Here is a 17,470-nt window from a genome sequence, read left to right on the forward strand (position 1 = left end):
GTTGGAAAGGCAAATCCGGCGAGGTGGACCATATGACCCATTCCTTCCTGATTTACCACCACCTTCCAAACGCATCATCAAACCTACAGGTTTGCCAATGGAAGTCGCTTTTTGCACTGCCTACTCGCATGAAGCGCCAGTGATGCACAGATGAACCTGACATTGTGCTCAGGATCCACCGACCATCCTACCTAAAGTGTATCACTATCCTGTTCTTGATCAGTGACCGAGAGTGACCGGCGCATCAGTCTTCGACACGCTATCTTTGCGGCTTAGAATAGACAACTCTCATGTCAGCACAGCTCTTTCGCTTCTTCGATCTTTACCACGACGACCGTTGACCTCTACTCGCTAGACCTCCTTAGCGGAATCCTACCCTATCCTTCGTCCCAGCAGCCGCAAATGCGTGCTTTCCTCCTCTTTGCGTTTGTGTCTTCGTCGTTGGTGCTTGGGCTGGCGCAGAATTCAAGGGTGAGCGTTCGTCTGCGAATGATTTAACCGCTTTAATCGGCTAACGGAAATAACTCTCGACGGGAACAGAACGCCGACTATGTGAGTGCTAATCAACCTGAGCCGTCGAGTTCGATGTTAACTGGGACCCGGTGCACAGCTGAGAGGGGAAGGGGACATCTCGTCTTGTACCTTGCAAGAAGCATTGAACAGAGCTCGACGATGCGGGCAAACCGCAGCACAGAGACGGGGTGAGTTGAAGCCCTCTCACGGTCCCTCAAGCTAGGCGCCTAAATTAACAGCCCACTTTGTAGAGCTATCTACACGACAAACATCGGATATTGAAGCGACTCCTAACGAGTGTACTTGGTGCGTCCACGAATCAAAGGATTTTTCACCGGGAAATAATGAACGACAATCATTCATCTCAGCAACAACATATACTTCAATGTTTGGAGCGCATGCGCCTTGACGAGTGGGTCTCGCCAGCTACCCTCCTTAACAGACTGGAGAGGGATATGCCAGGACGCGGATGTTCCGTTCAATCATGCGCTCCGAACCCCGCGTATCGACACAGTAGCTATCCCCGCTTGGGCACAATTACCGGCTGTGGGCGATACTTTCGACATTATGAGAGCGGTAGTTGGTGGGTACCAGCGTTCCTTCCATTCCCCAGACTACTAGGATGGCTTCTGACAACGTCCACAGTCGCCCACGGTTCAACATGGAGACCAATCCACATCATCGCGCCCGTCGCTTCAGCTGTGGGCACCATGGTCATCCTTGGATTGATGCTTCTTTTGGTTGGGAGAAAACGAGCCTGCTTCCGCAGAGTCAAAGCCGCCTTCCACCCGTCGCTTCAACCTGTGCGCTACGAGAAGGCGAAGGAAGATTGGACGATTGATCGGAACGAAGAAGTACCGACGTTCATTGGTCCTCGACCCTCTGTCACTGATATCTCGAATCTTTCTGTGGTGGATCAGAGCTATGTTTTCGGGCGCCAAAACTCTGTTCAGCAGCCGGTGCATCTCCAGCCTGCTGTCCCGGTCGATAGGAAGCCTTCCCCACGACCATTACCCACTGCTTTGCCGAATGCCAACCAGTCCTCCGTGGTCGATCTTAACGCCATTGACAGTAGTCGATCACAACTCGCGCCGCTGCCTCTATATCTGACCAGCGACGATGGCGCCTCGCGGCTCACCCCTCCACTGCAGTCCAAATGGTCTGAGTCGGAACACCAGGCTTCATTGGAAGCACTCCCTATTACAGCAACCCATACTTCGAAACGAATGCCTGGCAGTGCGACGCTGCATTCCGTCGTCAACCATTTGAAGGGCGTTCCTTCCGCAATTCCGAATCCATTCCGAGCTAGGCCTACGCGCTTAAAGCACGTTTTGCCTAAGCCCGGTTTTAGGCTGGACGACTACGATGCCGCATCGGAGGCTGGTCGACGGGCGACGCAGGATAGCGCTCTCGACATGGCTGCAGACCGCGACCCTGCGTCAGAGGAGCGAGAGACGCTCATTTCAGAGGATGATAGGCACCACAATCGTGTGTTCTTAATTTCAAAGGTGCCTGGCGAGAACTTTACGATTGGGAGCAAGACGGAGAGTCGGCAGAGTCATGGGAATGTGACGGTCAGCAATGTGAACTCTTCGACTGTGAATTCCAATATCCAAGTCGTGACCCCAACCACGGAGTCTTCTTCGGCAGCGCCATGGAAATCTTTCTGGAATAAGAGGAGGAGCGATTCCAAGGTGAGAAGCCATGGTACTTGGGACTGTCATTTTCTGACGAATGATTCAGGACATACCTGCTGTCGTCCCTCCTGCGCCCCAACATCCCCCTCCTCCCGCTCCCACAGCGTCCAGCTTCAAGACACCTACCCCAAGCTTCCCCCTTCGAGAGATCCCTGATGAGTCTACATCAACTCTCCAGCGCTACGACTTTGCGTCTACTATGCCTCGTCAGCCCCCCGCCACCGAATTAAATACGAACGGCGACTCGAGCAGCATCAACGGTCCAATGTTGCTACAGCCACCATTCCGCAGCAACGTCTACGATCCCGAACGATACCCTACACCCCCTTCCATTGCCAAGAAGCCTAGCAACGAATCCTCCGTTTCTGGTCACTACAGGCTCAACTCTGACAGTTCCATTAGCCTGCTCAATCTGATGGATGTCGACGCCGGCGCCAATCTCGCATCAGCCATTCCCCCTCCCCGGCCCACAGCCTTCGTTGCAAACGGGTACCACCATACCCGAGGGGCGACGAGGCCTAAACAGCCACACCAACCTCAGCCGCAGCCGCATCGAAGAGGGTTATCTGACGACGATACGGCCTCGTTCTATTTGACTCCGAATTCTCCCCCGACTCATGTGAGGAATTTGTCGCAGGAGAATTTGCATCCTGATAGGTCTAACCCGGAGCTGCTGTTCCCGTCGTCTGTGAGAGCTGTTGGCTACTCGGGTGGGGCATCGTCGTTGCGTAGTGGCCAGCGATAAAGCGAGCCGTTTGCCACGCTAATAGGACTAAGGATGGAATTGGACAGCCTAAGTTTTGGACTTTGGAGCGACTGTACAACATTCTATACCTTTACGACTTTAAGAACCTAACATGTATATATCTGTACCTCTTTCTCTCTTATCCATTTTCTTTATCTCTTCCAATTTATCTACTCGTTTACACGCCCCGTGAAAAAGAAGCGCACGGCAGGGGATCGAACTTGGATGCACGATTTCGGCTTACAAACAGTGTGAATCAACAGGGCAAAACAAACGAACCGGCACCAGCGGAATAAAATCATTCCTTCCACCAGAACCACGACGTCCGGCTCTTGGTCCCCTTGAAGACTTTGTAAGAGGATACCCGTTTTTCGACTTTTGGAATCGACGACGGCCTCGACAGCGACGACCTCGACAACGACAGCGACAAGCCCCACATAGCGGTAGCGAATGGTGGGACACAGCTATCCGGCGACCTATCCTGACGTCGGTCATGGAAATGGGAGCTATGGGCAAGCTCCATACCAGCAAGGACAGCGGCCAGGCTTCCACTCACAGCAGCGACAACCTGTGTTGCTTCCCCCGGGCAAGAACGATCTCGAAATTCTGGAGAATCTAAAGCAAATTATCAAGAACGGCCAACACCAATTCTACCGTGCAGTTCCGCAACCTGAATCACTGGCTAGGCTTTACTTGGGCAAAATTCCGACCACTGAAGCAGAGTTAGCTGAGAGGCTTGCACCAAAGGGACCCGCGAATCCTGATGCAGCCAACGGGGCCCCGAAAAATGACGCACCTGGCCCTGATTCGACGTCCCCTGTTGACACCAGACGACCACCACGTCTGAAGAACAAGGAAAGCTGGGAGTCTAATAACCGTAGAGCCTCGGTTTCGAACGGAAATGAACTCGCTTCTCCTCAAGTGAGTTCTCTTCTTTCCTTCCATCTCTCCGTCGACTGATTGCCTTCAGAATGGCGGTCCTTCCAACAACGTCCAAGCACCAGCAGGAGCGAAAGATGCTCCTCATCTGAATGGCAAGACCTCTCCGACAAAGCCTACTATCACCGTCCCCCAAGACCCCAATGCGATGGATGTGTCTCCAGACTATTCTCCCACAGGGATTGATATCCCTACAGACAGTGCGGGAGGGCCTTCTTCCAAAGTTCCTGCGTCTCCTTCTAAACCCGATATGCTTCCCTCGACTTCAGAAATCCCTTTGTCTGAGTCGACGAGCCGCTTACCTCCTCCGTCGTCTAATCTTCCCGATAAGCCAAACGTGGATAGCAGAGAGGCTCCAGGTCAACACCCGAATGGTTGGCAAGGTAGACATGACCACGACCGTCCTCTAGCTCCGGGCTCTGGATATCAGCCGCCATCTTCTCGCGGGGGTCCCGATGCTCGCGGTCCTCTCGCATCGGGGCCTTTCTCTCGTGATGATAAGCCTTACGACAGAGATAACCGAGACCGAGAATTCGCCAACAGGAATCGCAGGGATTGGGCTGATCGCAGACCTTACGATCGTTTCCCTCGTAATAATACTGACATGAGACGGCCTCCTCCTGAAGAACGACACTACGAACCGCCTGCTGACAGAGTACCGCCTGCTGACAGAGTCCTGCCTCCTCGAAGATACGATCACTTTGTCAAAACCGAAGAAGTTCCCATCTCCCTTTCTGACCTTGAGCCTCGACCTCAAGATGTTCGACCTCCAGCCTCCTTTGATAACCCCTACCCTGATGATCGACCGCCGGTTAATCGCGACTTCATTCCTTCCACTGACTCGTACGACGGCAGAGATTTCATCCCTCGCGGACCCTCTGGCAAAGATGGTCGGCACATTGTACCCCCCGGCGATGATCATCCTCCGAGAGGACCTGGCCGAGCTGGTGGCGATACTTCTGGTGCACCAGGACGGGGTCCGAACGATGATGCCGCTCATGGTCCCCTTGCATCTGACCGGGACTTCGTTCGGAACGATGGATCTCGCTCGCTGTTGAACCAGGACTCGCCCAGCAAGTCCCAACCGGACACCAAACCCCCAGGACCCGCGGCAGTCGACGACGGGAATCGCGACGGTCGCGATGTTCCCGTGGGCCCTGATGCAGTCCCAGTTGCCGAGAAACCTCTTCATCGAAATGGTAGCATTTCTGACGCTTCTCGACCAGCTAACTACGACCGCCAGTCTGATAGATTCGCCGGTTCTCCAACCGCCCCCAAAGGTTCTCATCCCGCTCGGGATGATCGCTCCGCTCCTTCTTCAAGGGTTCCTCCTTCTCCGGGCCTTCCTAGGCCTCCCGTTCAACGAGATTATCGCGGACATCAGGGGGATGGACCACGGAGCTATCGACCACCTCCCAATATATATCGCCCTACCTACGACTCCGACAGGCGGCCTGATCGAATGGATGTTGACGATTCTCGCTACGTAGACAGTCGCTCCTATCGCCCGTACTCTCCCCCTCCGGACGTGCCTCGAGATCGAGCGAGGCAACTGCCTCCATCACCCAGTCGGCCTGTTGCGGATCCTCATTATGACGACCGCAGATACGGTAATGCACCTCCAGCTGGCGCTGCGGGCCGCGACTGGTACGGTCAACAGACATCGAACTATCAGGCTCAGCGACGTTGGGAAGAGGATACCTACTATAAGGATCGTGGACACTGGGAGGCGCCACTAGACCGGGATCGCTATGACCGAGATGGGCTTGCTCAGCCTCCTGTACAAGCTTGGGACAGGCCTGGTGACCGAGACGCTCGGTATCCCAGAGGTACGTTTTCAAGTTTTCTGAATGCCCCGACAACTGACATTCGTCTTTTATCAGGTGGTCCCCCTGGCGCCCCACCGATCGATGATAGATATGCCCCGCCAACTCGTCCACCACCCCCAGGTGGTCCTTCTCAGCCATATACTTCCCGTGTTCGAGCTAGGAGTCCCAGTCCCCTTCGACGAGGCAGCGGTCCCATCATCGATGATTCTCGTCCACCTCACAAACGTCCTCGCGACGACTACCCGGTTGCTCCGCCACCTTCTGACTACTATGCACCTCGAGGGGAACCCATGCGTCGCCAAACTGGGGAGTACAGCCCGACTGGACCGCCTCCGTCATCGGGCGGAAGCAGCAGTTTCTATCCTCCTCCCTCGACCGCCAGTACTGTTGGCGGTGATCGTGATTATGGAAGGAGGGATTCGGTGATGGAGTATATGCCTCCACCGCCGCACTCGTCGTACAGTCGCCCGAGGTCACCGTCCATCTCGCAGGGTGGCCGGGCACCAGCCCCGCCATCTGCGCCTTATGACAGAGGGCAGTATGGTAGACCCAACCCTCGTGATGGACGAGGGAGCTATATGCCTCCGCGTGCTTAGACTCGGGGCGTTCATGATTCTTCACACCCTTCCTTACCCTCAAAAAAGCTCTAAGATTGTTCGAGCTTGCGACACGTCATTTGAAGACGATCTAGGTGCATCTGGTCTCTTCGTCAGATAGGATGCTCCATCAATACTTCGCCCTTTCAACTGCTTTTTTGATCACGCCTTCGACTAACGTTCGCTTTCGTTGCTTTGAGCGCTAGTTTTTCAATGTGGACATCGTCGATCTATTATGTGCTTGATTTTATCTCTCTTTTCCATATCCGTGTCGTCGTCATCGGCGGTTCTCGGATTGTTTTTCTACGCCATTTTATCTTTTTACTAACAAAGCCCAGTGAGGCTCTGCTCGTGCTATGTTCGGATTTCTGTCGATGTACTGATGTATCCAGTTACTGTTTGTCTAGCCCTATGTAGCCAATACTGATTACCTCTCATTTGCTTGCTATTATCTCGATGGTCAACGCTGCAAGATACCACTCTCACCCTATGTATCTCTGCACCATATTATAATATTCCCTTTCACAGAAGTATGCGACAGCGTTCAAAGGTCTCAGTGTGACTTACGCTCGGATATCTTCGTGGCTTCGCTTTTCGACCTGGCGGGAAAGTTGAACGAAATCATGTTTAGTTGTACACATAAATTACAATAGGAAAAAATAAGATAAAGCATCTGCACCAAGTCTATTACGCTATGCTTCTCGGCTCCAGCTGTTCAGACGTCATATTCGCCGGTTGCTGGCTCTGTCCTTCCCTCGCCTGTCCGTTCGCATCCTCATCCCGATACTGTGGTCCTCCTCCCCGAGCCGCTGCCGCTCCCATCTCTCCCATCGGAACGCTCTCCTCCACGGCACTCAATGGGACGTACTGGTCGTTTATTGCGCCTCTTCTCCTTCGCCAGCAGCAGAACGCAATACTCCCAATGATACTGCCAACGAACAAGAAGAATACCAGCCCGCTCAACCACGAATGCTCGATCGCCGTGTCCTTGATTTTGTGGAAAGTGCTCTTCTCCTCCCCATCCCCGTCCTCTTTCTGGGAGGTTGCGGGTAGCACGGGGTTGGGACTGGGCTTAGCCTTCGCGGTCTCGTGAGGAGGCGATTTGAACTTCGTTGGGGTGCCCTTATGCGGAGCGGGAGTGTCGGTGGTGTTATGGGAAGAAGGAACGACAGGTCTCATCGGGGTGATCGTCCCGCTCTTTCCAGGTGGTAGAACACGGTCCAACTCGTCCATCTCGTATAGTTTTGCTTTTGAGGGGTCGATAGTTGAGCCCCAGAGGATCATGTTCCAGCCCAAGAAGTAGCCCTCGTCGGCATCGGTTTGCTGGTCGGAAACTCGGATTGTCCAGTCCCCTATAGGCTTTTCGCCCCTTTGAAACATCGACGTTAGAACAGCTGATTTCTAGACGGAGGGGAAGGAACCTCACCAGTGCTTGACGCTCATGAATGTCCACCCCGGGTAGCCAGTCGTCGCCTCGTCCCTGCCCCGCTTCTGCGCCAACACGCTCTTCACACCGTTCGGGCTAACAAGCTCGACTTCCACATCCCCTCTCCTCGTATGATCAATCCACACCTTGATCGTAACATGCTCCAAGCCCTTCTCAGCACTGAGGTTCGCTTCTTCAAGCATCTCTTTCGTAATCGAGATGGTGCTGTTGACACCACCAGGGCCAATCCACCGTCCTCCATCAAACTCGAGCTCCTCGTCCATCCTCCCACCGTCGATCTGGATTGTGGGAGATTGAAGCCATGCTTGGGGGTCGACGAGCTTCCAGGTGAGCGCCCGCTGGACGTAGAGAGAGCCGTCGATGACGCCAAAGCCGTATTTGTTGCTGTAGTAGCGTCCGGCCGCGGTACGGTCCCAGTCACGGTCGTGTGGGTTGATTCGGCGAGCGGTCTCGACGCAGAGGTGTTGGACGTCTCGCCAGGTGAGTTCAGGTCTGGTTTAGGCTGTCAGAGATCGCTGTTTGATTCACGGCAAAGAACAATGCTTACCGAGCTTGCAAGGCCAGAGCGATCACGCCTGCCGCGTTCGGTGCAGCTGCTGACGTTCCTCCATGACTGAAAGCACATTCGTTTTGGCCTCTATCTGTGGTGACCTAGGAACGCGGTGTTTAACCAACCATCAAACCAGATGAATGAACAAACTTACGATATGCTCACCGCTTCCAGAGCTGTAGGCCACAATCATATTGGCGGTACACGTCTCCGAGTACGTCGGATGTAGACCCTTGTAATCCACCGACCCCACAGTAACAGAGTAGATACTATTCGTGTACCCATCGAAGTTGCACTGGTCACCACTTCTGCCTCCATTCCCGCTAGCAAACACATAAATGCTCCCTTTCCCTCCTCGACCCTTGTTGACCCCGTTCAAGAAAGCCTTGCGGACGATATACCGCGGTGCCTGCATTTTCGTGCCATCATCTCGAGGCCCCCACGAACATGAGTAGATGTGGACATTTTGGAAGCCGTAGTTGAGGGCAGTGGCTTGGTCGACGGTGGTGATCCTTCCACCCAGGATACGTAGACCAGACACTCTGGAGTCGTAAGCAATGCCGACACCACAGACGTTATTTTTAGAGGCAGCGATTTGGCCGGCACAGCGGGTGCCGTGATGCTGCCATTCCAACTTGGGATAAGGTAGAGGGACGTGATCGTTGAAGTCGTAGGAGTTTTCTGCATCCTGATGGTGGTGATAGAATGTGAGCTCAAGGAAGTGAATTATCAAAACATGAACAAGACGCACGAATTTCTCGGCTAGATCAGCTGCTGTGTAGTCCAATCCGTCGTCGATAAGCGCGGTGAGTATACCCTTGCCCGTGTAGCCCATATCCCAGACCGGCGTGACATTCATCATATTTTCCGGGTACCGCTCGTTCACAAGATGCCATTGCCGAGGAAACAGTGGGTCTTCGACGTTGAATTTGTTGATGACAGAGTCGATGGTGGGCGGCCGGCGGATGGGCGGGGGCGCGCGGTGATCGAGCTCATGAAGCTCTTGCTTTTCGAGATGCGAGATGGACGTGTAGAGTTTTGCGGCTTGGTCTGGGTGTAGGTGTGAATCTTCTGACCGGGGGGAAAGTCCTCCGTCGAGCGCGCTTGCTCGCAAACGCCGATAGCTGTCCAGAACTTTGTCTCCACCCCGTGGTACTATCACCTCGTCATCCCTTCTCTCCAGCTCCTGTGACGTCGCGAACGGATCTTTGGGCGCTCGAACCAGCCATATGTCGTCCAACTCGCCCACTCGATCCACCAATTCTACCCCCAGATGCCGCGTTACTTCGTCGAGGGGAACTCCAGTCGAAGGTCGATGTTCTACAACATAGTAGTCGTGCGTATCATGGTTGCGTTTCGCTGGAGGTCGTTGTGCAAGAGAGTGGAAGAATCCGAGCGAGATGACCAGCAGAGCCCGGAGAATTGATTGGTGGCGCATCAGGTGCGAGGTTTGGCGCGTCGCTCAGTTGAGTCGTCTGTAAAGATGGACTCGACGAACACGGCTGGGGAGGGCGATGGAGGAAGGAAAGAGCAAATCGTGGACTCTCGTCGACCAGCGCGGATAACCCACTGGCGGTGCACCCAATCGCTGATGGTGACAAGCATCTCCATCAAAACATGATATCGGCGTTTCAGGACATACAAATGGCATCACAACGGGAGGGGAGGTGCAACCTCTGCAGGACGGCTGCAAAGAGTCTAAATCCGACATTTGCTCTGTGAAGTGAGAGCAGCAGTCGTAGCTGTAAAGATGAAAGGATGGCTCAGGTTAATAATTCGGAACGAATATGATCAAGGAATTCACACTCACGAAGCCAACTTGAAAGCTCGAGCTCAAAACGTTCCAGCTTCCGAGCATCAAAGCTACTGATTCAATATACAGCTAAAGCCTTGGATTTTTACTTTGAGAAAAGGTGGACGGCGCCTCAGTGACCCGGTATGCACCCCGCAAGCGCTCAGGTTGTGGCGTTCATGGACAAGAAGTGGTAGAAAGCCGCCTGATTTCTGCTGGCAGGATCGACTTTCGCCAAGCAATTGAGTCGCCGCTCTCGCTCACCTGGAGATTTCAAAGTCCGGGCAGAGGAATATTGGTCGGAGCTCTGGCAGACGCTCGGCTCTCAGGTCCATCTCAAACGAAGACGAGAAACCTCTTCTATGTAACCTAAAGGTGCAACTCGAGTACTTCGAAAATGAAGTCCATAGTCTCTCCCAGTAAAATACACAAGTAAAAACGCTCCCTACAGGCCAGATATCCTAGTCATACAACGGGAACCAAGGTCCTCGTCAACCCACTTATCAATACGCACTCCCCTTTCCTTCGAAGCCATTCGGGAATAACTCCTTGAACAGGGCTGGGTAATGTCGCTCGCCAACATCTGGATGACTCCTACGAGGTAGGAAATATATGAGCAAAATACGGAAGATAAAAAGGAAAAAGGAGAAGATTGACTAGTACGCACTTGACTCTTCCAATGAGATTCACCCTCCCTGATGGTTCTCGGTTGAATTCTCCAAAGTTTACAGCTGGAAAAACGCGATAATAACAGTGAGCCTCCCAGTGGGATCCTCGAGGAAGAGAGGGTACATACAATCCGTAGCGGCCACCGTCCCCCTCTCGTCTCTCAACTTCAGGATTTCAGGTGGAACTAAAATCATCGTCAGAGCGTCAGCATCGACTCCAATGATCGCGAGGGAAGAACGGAAGACGCACACTCCAAGTCCACTTCAGCTAACTTAATCGTCAACGAGATGTTCTGGAAGAACGGCACAGAGTATCGAGGCGTCGATCCGCGAGGGGACAGGACACGATGGGATGTTGCTCGGGCGATGCCTTTCGTCACAAACTCCAAAGCTACTCATAAATAGCTTAGTGATGTCGTTCGCGATTTGATATAGAGACCAAATTACCTTTGCCAATGTTAACCACAAATGTTCCAGGGATAGGCGGAGCGTCTATCCAGTCGCCTGCCAAGTTCTGGACTTGAAGTCCTCTATGTTCCGATGCTTGTAGAAGCTACAGGTCCACCATCGCAACTTCAGCCTCCGAGCACCAACCCAGAACAAAACAGAACGCACAAAAGTCAAAAACCCAGCATCGTAATGCGGACCAACACCCTGTCCTTCTCCCTGGCCATCAGGCGGAACCGGGTACTTCACGATCTTCGCCCGGTGCTGCATCAGCTCAGGTTTATCATAAAACCTATCAAGACCGTTCGGTCCTAAACCCAACGCCTCCGCAACGAGCGAGCTAAACTTTAAGCTCAGCTCCTGTACTTCATCGAGGTACCCTTCAAGCGTCTCTCTAAACCCCGGGATGAGCTTCGGATTCGGCCACTACACGGTAGAAGCGGCGCACAGGATACGCGCTCATTAATCAATAGGGGCTCCTCCAAACCACACACAGCAAACCATACTGTATACACACCTGACAGGGCCCCCAAACCCTATAATAATCCGGATCCCTCTCATCCCTCCACCTCGTCTCATGCCTCGTCGCAAAATCCCACTGCTCCCTATAATCCACCTTCCCCTTCGTCAACTCATTCCCCAACCTCGAGTACCCCAAAAAGTGCGGCGAGTTGACCATGGCGACTTTGTCCTTCTCTTCTTGAGGCAGGGCGAAGAGTTTGGGGATGTAGTCGAGGAGCGCGGGGATGCCGGAGATGGGGTGGTTGGAGAGGTAGAGAAAGCCGACGTTGATTAGGGCGTGGCGGAGCTGCGTGAGGAATTGGGGTTTAGTGCTGGGGGAGAGGGCGAGGGAGTAGTCCAGCACGGGGACGCTCGAGAAGTCGTTATCGCTGGACATGGTGGTGTAGGTTTCGAAGGATGGTGGTGATGGAAAGGAATAGAGGGAGGAATGGGAGGAATACTGGTATATGGGTACAGTAAGCATTGTGTGAGATGGCGTCATTGCTAGGAATCGCAATAGAGGGACGTCTGGATGCAATCCAGAAGCCTTCGAATTGAAGGATAAACATAATCAACAAGAAGCCCGTAGACGTAACATACTGGGAAAACGACAAGAACACAGTAGTATTAGCTGGTATAATGCAAGAGGCGGTGACAAGAAATCGGAGACGGCAACCATGCAATGTGATACGAGGGAAACGTGCGGACCAGAGCCGCAATATGCGAGAGGTAAGGAATCTAAACGACAATAATAGAATGCAACAAAAGTGGGTCCGTGTACCAAGAATACGAGGTGTCCAACAAGAAAGACAAGAAACAGAAGGTCTCTACCCATCGATGAATCACCGCATATCAGCGTACGCGGCGTACATCGAGACAGAGCTGCCAATCCCGCCACTTCCCATGGAGAGTTTACGACTGGCGCCTGAGACAGCTGCGGAGGCAGCAGACTCGGAAAGCGATGAGGCCAATTCAGTCGACGAGGGGGCCGAGGTTGTTGTTGCAGATGATGGGACATCGGCCCAGGGTGAACTGCCGTCCATGCCTTCGAGCATCATCGACGATAAGATACGGTCTCCTACAGTCGACGAAGATGACGAAGAAGGGAATGTATCGGAGTTGGGGAGCGTGGCGGTAGATGGTTGGTTTCTCGGTGTGGGTTGCGATTCCTCCTCTCCATCGTCTAACGACGGTGCTTCTAGAGAGAGGCCTCTCACTGAGGACGTTAAATCATCGGAGGTCGTCGTGGGTCGTTGTGGTGGGTTGCCATCCGGGAAAGGGGAGGGCGGAAGTGGCGGAAGAGAACTGCCGGACAAAGTGATGGGTGATGCGGGGATTGACTTGACGCCAATTTGCGAGGAAGATCGGGAGTGCGTCCTTGAGTTAGAAGGGTGATGCGAAGGTGAAGGGCTTGAACCAGAAGCTGAAGAGCTGTCGCCTTCATGATCCGTAGGATCAACCAACGAGAATTCCGAACTGGACGTCCTCAGGTGTCCGTCATTCCGCCTTCGCGTTTGGTCGTCGAGGAGGCGGAGGGCACTCTGTAATGCTTCCTTCTCCTTTCGGGTCTCCTTGAGCTCTTCTTCTGTCTCTGCGAGCTTCATGCGCTCTTGTGCAACCATCTTGTTGGCCTTGAGCGGGAGTCAGTTTGAGAGACGAGCGGAGCAGAACCGGGGTAACGCACCTCTTCGAACAGTGCCTGCGATAACGACTCTAGCTCATCCTCCAAGGCCGCCTTTTCCTGAACGATCTTCTTCTTCGCGGCCCTCTCCTTTTCAAGCTCGGCGGTGAGTTCTTCGATTTCCTTCGCGTGGTTCACAGTTGTGAGCGATGGCATCGAGGGCGAGGTCAAGTTGCTAGGACCTGAGTTGGACGTCAGTTCCGGGCTACACGGCTCTGGTGCATAATTCCTACCAGAAAGGTTGGGCGTCCCAGGTCGGCTATTGGGCCGTGTAGAGGAATGGCCTGAATTCCCAGAAAACCTGAACTTGAAGAATCTGCTCTCCGACCCAGCTGACGCAGGCGAATCTGGTGGATAGTCCACCGACTGCGACCGTTCCAAACTGCCTCTGGGATCTCCATTGTTGCTGCTAACGCTATCTCTGCCGCTTCTCCGCCAACCCAGATCCCGTGCAGCCGCATTGTTCTTCTTGAGCGCTTCCTCGAGCATCTCGTTGTTCATGATAACCAGCTGCAGATTCGACTTGGCGACGTTCAGCTGTACTTCCAGTTCAGCTTGAGCCTTGTAGGCTTCGCTTAGCGAGTTGGACTGGAAAAATCATCGTTCAGGGTTTGGTCGCCTACCAAAACGACCCAACGGCGTACCAATTCGCAGACTCTGCTGATAACCATATCCAACGCCATTCTAAGATCGTCCTCCTGACCATGTTGCCTCACTCTCCTCGCATCGTGCAGTTCCTCCTCGATCTTCAAGAACAGTGGATTCGATGCTGATTTGGACTGGGTCGCGTTCAAGCTGGTGTGTTTGCTGTCAGATTTCGAGCTGCCGTGGCTACTTGAAGAGCTAGACAGCCCTGATGCACCTGTAGACGGGAAATGGTACATGGCACGGGTCTAGGTTGGCGTCCGGATTTCCTGGAACTTCGGTGTCGCGGCGGTAGGAGGCAAGGACAAGCTTGCCCTTTCGCGGCCGCGCTGCCAGGCACCGGAACCCACCGGACCGAATCACCGGAGCCCCTATTTGGTTCCCAACGGTTTCGCGCCTACAGAGGCCTCTGCGAGCCTGCTGTGAGCGCCCTGATACATTCCGTGAACGTGCAGAGAGATTAGCAGCTATAGAGCAGGCTAGAACTTGGTTCATACAGAGGGTCCTTCGGGTCAGGCGGCCCACAGAAGTTCCCGACCACCAAGCATCAGCGGTGAGAGCGATACAGCGGAATGATGAATGGGATCCATGGTTAATAATGGCCGGGGGAGGCCAACGAGAGACGACTAACAGTGTAAGCTCGCAATGTCCGTATGTCCACTCCGTTCTCCACGGATCGGCATTTTAGACCCGGCGCTTGGTTGAGCGCCCGAAATGATACACCTCCATGATCACGAGTTCCCAATCCCAAGTGAACGAACGAATCAACCTTTGGCGTTCAACTGCTGCAGTCAGGGCTATTTACCCTATGCATAGGCGAACCTCTGGATGATCTCAAGTTCAGCCAACATGGATAGCGTGATGGCCAATAAGTGGCTCGGAAGGACATTGCGATTATTCAGACACCAACAACTTCCCGTGATGATACATGAGGAAAGGAAATTGGCGGTTGCGTTATGCCAAACGTCAGAGATTGCGTTGAAAGCGGGAGGAGCCTCGCGGCCGCCCTACAGACCAGTTGTTTATCAGTCAATAGTCCATGTCGTCGTGGTGCCTTGTACAGTAACCCGCCCGTGGAAATGCATCCCTGTGCCGCACTAGAGTGATTCCGTGATGACCGTGAAACACAGCAACTTGGTTTCGAGATCTCCCGGGTTCGTGAGGATCCTTAAAAGTCGCATGCAAGTTTCCATCTTCCGGTCATCCTCCAGTTCCCCTCCCGTCGAAACATGCGCTCTCTCCTTCAATTAGCAGCTGTTGTAGCCTGCGTGCTTCCCAATGCCCTCGCATTTACGGGAAAGACCTGCAGGATCATGCCCCTTGGTGGTAAGTGAATCCTTTCCGACGCGTCTCCCAATCTCACCGAAATAATAAACATTCACGCAGCTTCAATTACCTTCGGTGTAGGAAGCAGTCAAGGTAACGGCTACCGTGATGACCTCTACAACCTCCTCGCCAGGGACGGAAACACCGTCAACATGGTCGGCAACAACCCAGCCACCGGATCGACCTTCCACGACAAAGACACCGAGGGATGGCCCGGCCTCATCATCGACGAAGTCTTCTGCAAGATGCGCGAGTCCATGCCAAGGAACCGCCCGAACATCGCCACCATCCTCGTTGGAACGAACGATATGACTAGGAACATCGACGTTATCAACGCGCCGTCGAGACTTAGCCATCTCATTGGCGGGGTTTTGAACTTTCCCCCGCAGACCCTCGTCGTCGTTTCGTCGTTGCCACCCAATAGGGATGCAGCGGCTAATGCTAGGATCAATGCGTTCAATGCGGCGATTCCGGGCGTTGTTCAACATTGGGTTAACCAGGGGAGATCAGTGGTCTTTGCCGACTGCGGACGACTGGTTTCGGTGAATGAGTTACCGGATGGTACACACCCTAATGACGCTGCATACGAGCGCATTGGAAGGTGCTTCTACGATGCAATTGTTGGCGCTGATTCTCGAGGCTGGATCTGGCCTGTGCAAGGTCCTCCTCCTTAGACGGATTCAGTTAAACGGAAAGACATCCGAACGATAACATATCGCTGTACTTTTCCATAGTATACAGTATGGTACCCTAATGTACGTCATTTTGCGTAAAGGTAAAGACTCGAGCGCGAATGACACCACTATTGTACAGGCGAAAGAATCGGAATGCATACTTCAAACCCACTTCCCGGCCAGAACAGGTCGATCGCAATTCAAACAGGCCTTCAAAAAGAGTGATATAATGCAATTGCACATTCACTGGCTCACGTCTTCCCTTTCCTCGTATTACCAGCGGCAGCCCTGGCCATTATACCTTCATTGTGTTTCTTCAAGAGTGTCTCTCTCTTCTGCTGCTGACCTTCAGCCACGCGCCGATCATGATCGAGTCGCCTCTGGGGTTTGATATAGGTCTCCTTTCCGAACTTCAAGGAGGCCTGCAATCTATTCCTAATCTATAGCAAAGTGAGTCCATCATCAGAAGTTAAATTAAAAGGCCGAATTGTGGTATAAGGAAGACTTACTTTTCCAGAAGGCGGCACTGAATCGGTAGGGTATCCAGGGAGCACTTTAGTCTGAGCTACAGTCGTACTCCGACCGTTCCTGGGCCCATTCTGCTCGACAGCTACCTTTCTTGCCCCACCGTCATTGGGGACTGCCTGCCGTCGTTCAAGACGAAAGCCGCCTTCGGAAAAGATGGTCTTTTGCGACGGGTTCGCCGCAGCAGCCTTCGGGAGTTTTCCCTTCGAGTGTGCTTTGTTTATAAACGCTTTCGCCTCTTTTTTCTGGGCTTCATTCAGTTTGGCGAAGTCACCCTAGTGATTAAGACGGACGTAGTGAGTAATGCAAATGGGAATGGATAATAGGAGGCTCGGGCCATAGACAAGAGCTGCATATTGCAGCACGCCCGTCGTGACTCGTCGGACGGGATCCGACTTACACTCATGTTAAGCGTTGAGATTAGACTGAGCTGGCAAGTTGAGGCAGGTTCCGTCCGAAGGGGAAAGTGACTCAAGGGAGACTGAGGAACACTTGCTGAAAAGGACCACTCTATATACTACCTCGCAAACCGATCAGCCCGTACCAGGCGCAGCAACGGGCGTCTAAATTACTTGGCAAGGGAACATGCATCCTCCGTCGACGACCGAACTTGGATAAAACTTGCATGTACACGAGAGGGGAGGTGTCACAAGATAAGGACACGAGTCCCTATCTCCACAGCACATGGCAGGAACCCGTCTGTAATTCAAACTCAATCCAGATCCAAGGAATTCGATTTGGTAACTTTTATAAATAGTAAGTGCCTAGGAATTCCGTTGACAGGTACTCGATGTTCCGGATACGGCGTGAGTTGAATTCATGTGTCTTGAGACACCCGCAGAGTGCTATTTACTGCCAGTAATAAGACAGATACGCCCACTGTGCCATTAACTCT

General features: G+C 53.2%; 7 protein-coding genes across 7 annotated transcripts; 3 read left to right on the forward strand and 4 right to left on the reverse strand.

Annotated features, from left to right (window-relative positions):
- Positions 1-402: 402 nt before the first annotated feature.
- On the forward strand, positions 403-2,955 carry CC1G_02377 (hypothetical protein; the record flags this gene model as incomplete). The annotated part of the gene is made up of 7 exons (XM_001830874.2): positions 403-471; positions 541-552; positions 611-701; positions 753-819; positions 882-1,096; positions 1,159-2,207; positions 2,257-2,955. 7 exons carry the CDS (start codon positions 403-405, stop codon positions 2,953-2,955), a joined length of 2,202 nt encoding a protein of 733 aa, XP_001830926.2.
- A 450-nt stretch (positions 2,956-3,405) lies between these two features.
- Positions 3,406-6,319, forward strand: CC1G_02378 (hypothetical protein; the record flags this gene model as incomplete). Its single annotated transcript, XM_001830875.1, has 3 exons — positions 3,406-3,876; positions 3,926-5,723; positions 5,778-6,319. 3 exons carry the CDS (start codon positions 3,406-3,408, stop codon positions 6,317-6,319), a joined length of 2,811 nt encoding a protein of 936 aa, XP_001830927.1.
- A 434-nt stretch (positions 6,320-6,753) lies between these two features.
- CC1G_02379 (kex protein) lies at positions 6,754-10,174 on the reverse strand (the record flags this gene model as incomplete). The annotated part of the gene is made up of 9 exons (XM_001830876.2): positions 6,754-6,764; positions 6,887-6,918; positions 7,011-7,688; positions 7,746-8,258; positions 8,314-8,417; positions 8,471-9,004; positions 9,068-9,777; positions 9,959-10,058; positions 10,127-10,174. The coding sequence occupies 9 exons, from the start codon at positions 10,172-10,174 to the stop codon at positions 6,754-6,756; spliced, it is 2,730 nt and encodes a 909-aa protein (XP_001830928.2).
- A 437-nt stretch (positions 10,175-10,611) lies between these two features.
- CC1G_02380 (iron/ascorbate oxidoreductase) lies at positions 10,612-12,121 on the reverse strand (the record flags this gene model as incomplete). The annotated part of the gene is made up of 7 exons (XM_001830877.1): positions 10,612-10,702; positions 10,776-10,839; positions 10,905-10,961; positions 11,027-11,167; positions 11,224-11,329; positions 11,392-11,649; positions 11,741-12,121. The coding sequence occupies 7 exons, from the start codon at positions 12,119-12,121 to the stop codon at positions 10,612-10,614; spliced, it is 1,098 nt and encodes a 365-aa protein (XP_001830929.1).
- A 445-nt stretch (positions 12,122-12,566) lies between these two features.
- CC1G_02381 (hypothetical protein) lies at positions 12,567-14,289 on the reverse strand (the record flags this gene model as incomplete). The annotated part of the gene is made up of 4 exons (XM_001830878.2): positions 12,567-13,355; positions 13,409-13,587; positions 13,639-13,993; positions 14,050-14,289. 4 exons carry the CDS (start codon positions 14,287-14,289, stop codon positions 12,567-12,569), a joined length of 1,563 nt encoding a protein of 520 aa, XP_001830930.2.
- A 990-nt stretch (positions 14,290-15,279) lies between these two features.
- CC1G_02382 (lipolytic enzyme) lies at positions 15,280-16,050 on the forward strand (the record flags this gene model as incomplete). Its single annotated transcript, XM_001830879.1, has 2 exons — positions 15,280-15,376; positions 15,437-16,050. The coding sequence occupies 2 exons, from the start codon at positions 15,280-15,282 to the stop codon at positions 16,048-16,050; spliced, it is 711 nt and encodes a 236-aa protein (XP_001830931.1).
- A 21-nt stretch (positions 16,051-16,071) lies between these two features.
- CC1G_14287 (hypothetical protein) lies at positions 16,072-17,006 on the reverse strand. The gene is made up of 3 exons (XM_002911711.1): positions 16,976-17,006; positions 16,560-16,850; positions 16,072-16,490 (listed from the first exon to the last, which is right to left on the reverse strand). The coding sequence occupies exons 1-3, from the start codon at positions 16,979-16,981 to the stop codon at positions 16,302-16,304; spliced, it is 486 nt and encodes a 161-aa protein (XP_002911757.1). The 5' UTR covers positions 16,982-17,006; the 3' UTR covers positions 16,072-16,301.
- Between the last annotated feature and the right edge of the window lie 464 nt (positions 17,007-17,470).

This window comes from Coprinopsis cinerea (assembly GCF_000182895.1).
Source record: "Coprinopsis cinerea okayama7#130 chromosome 3 map unlocalized cont3.3, whole genome shotgun sequence".
Classification (NCBI taxonomy): domain Eukaryota; kingdom Fungi; phylum Basidiomycota; class Agaricomycetes; order Agaricales; family Psathyrellaceae; genus Coprinopsis; species Coprinopsis cinerea.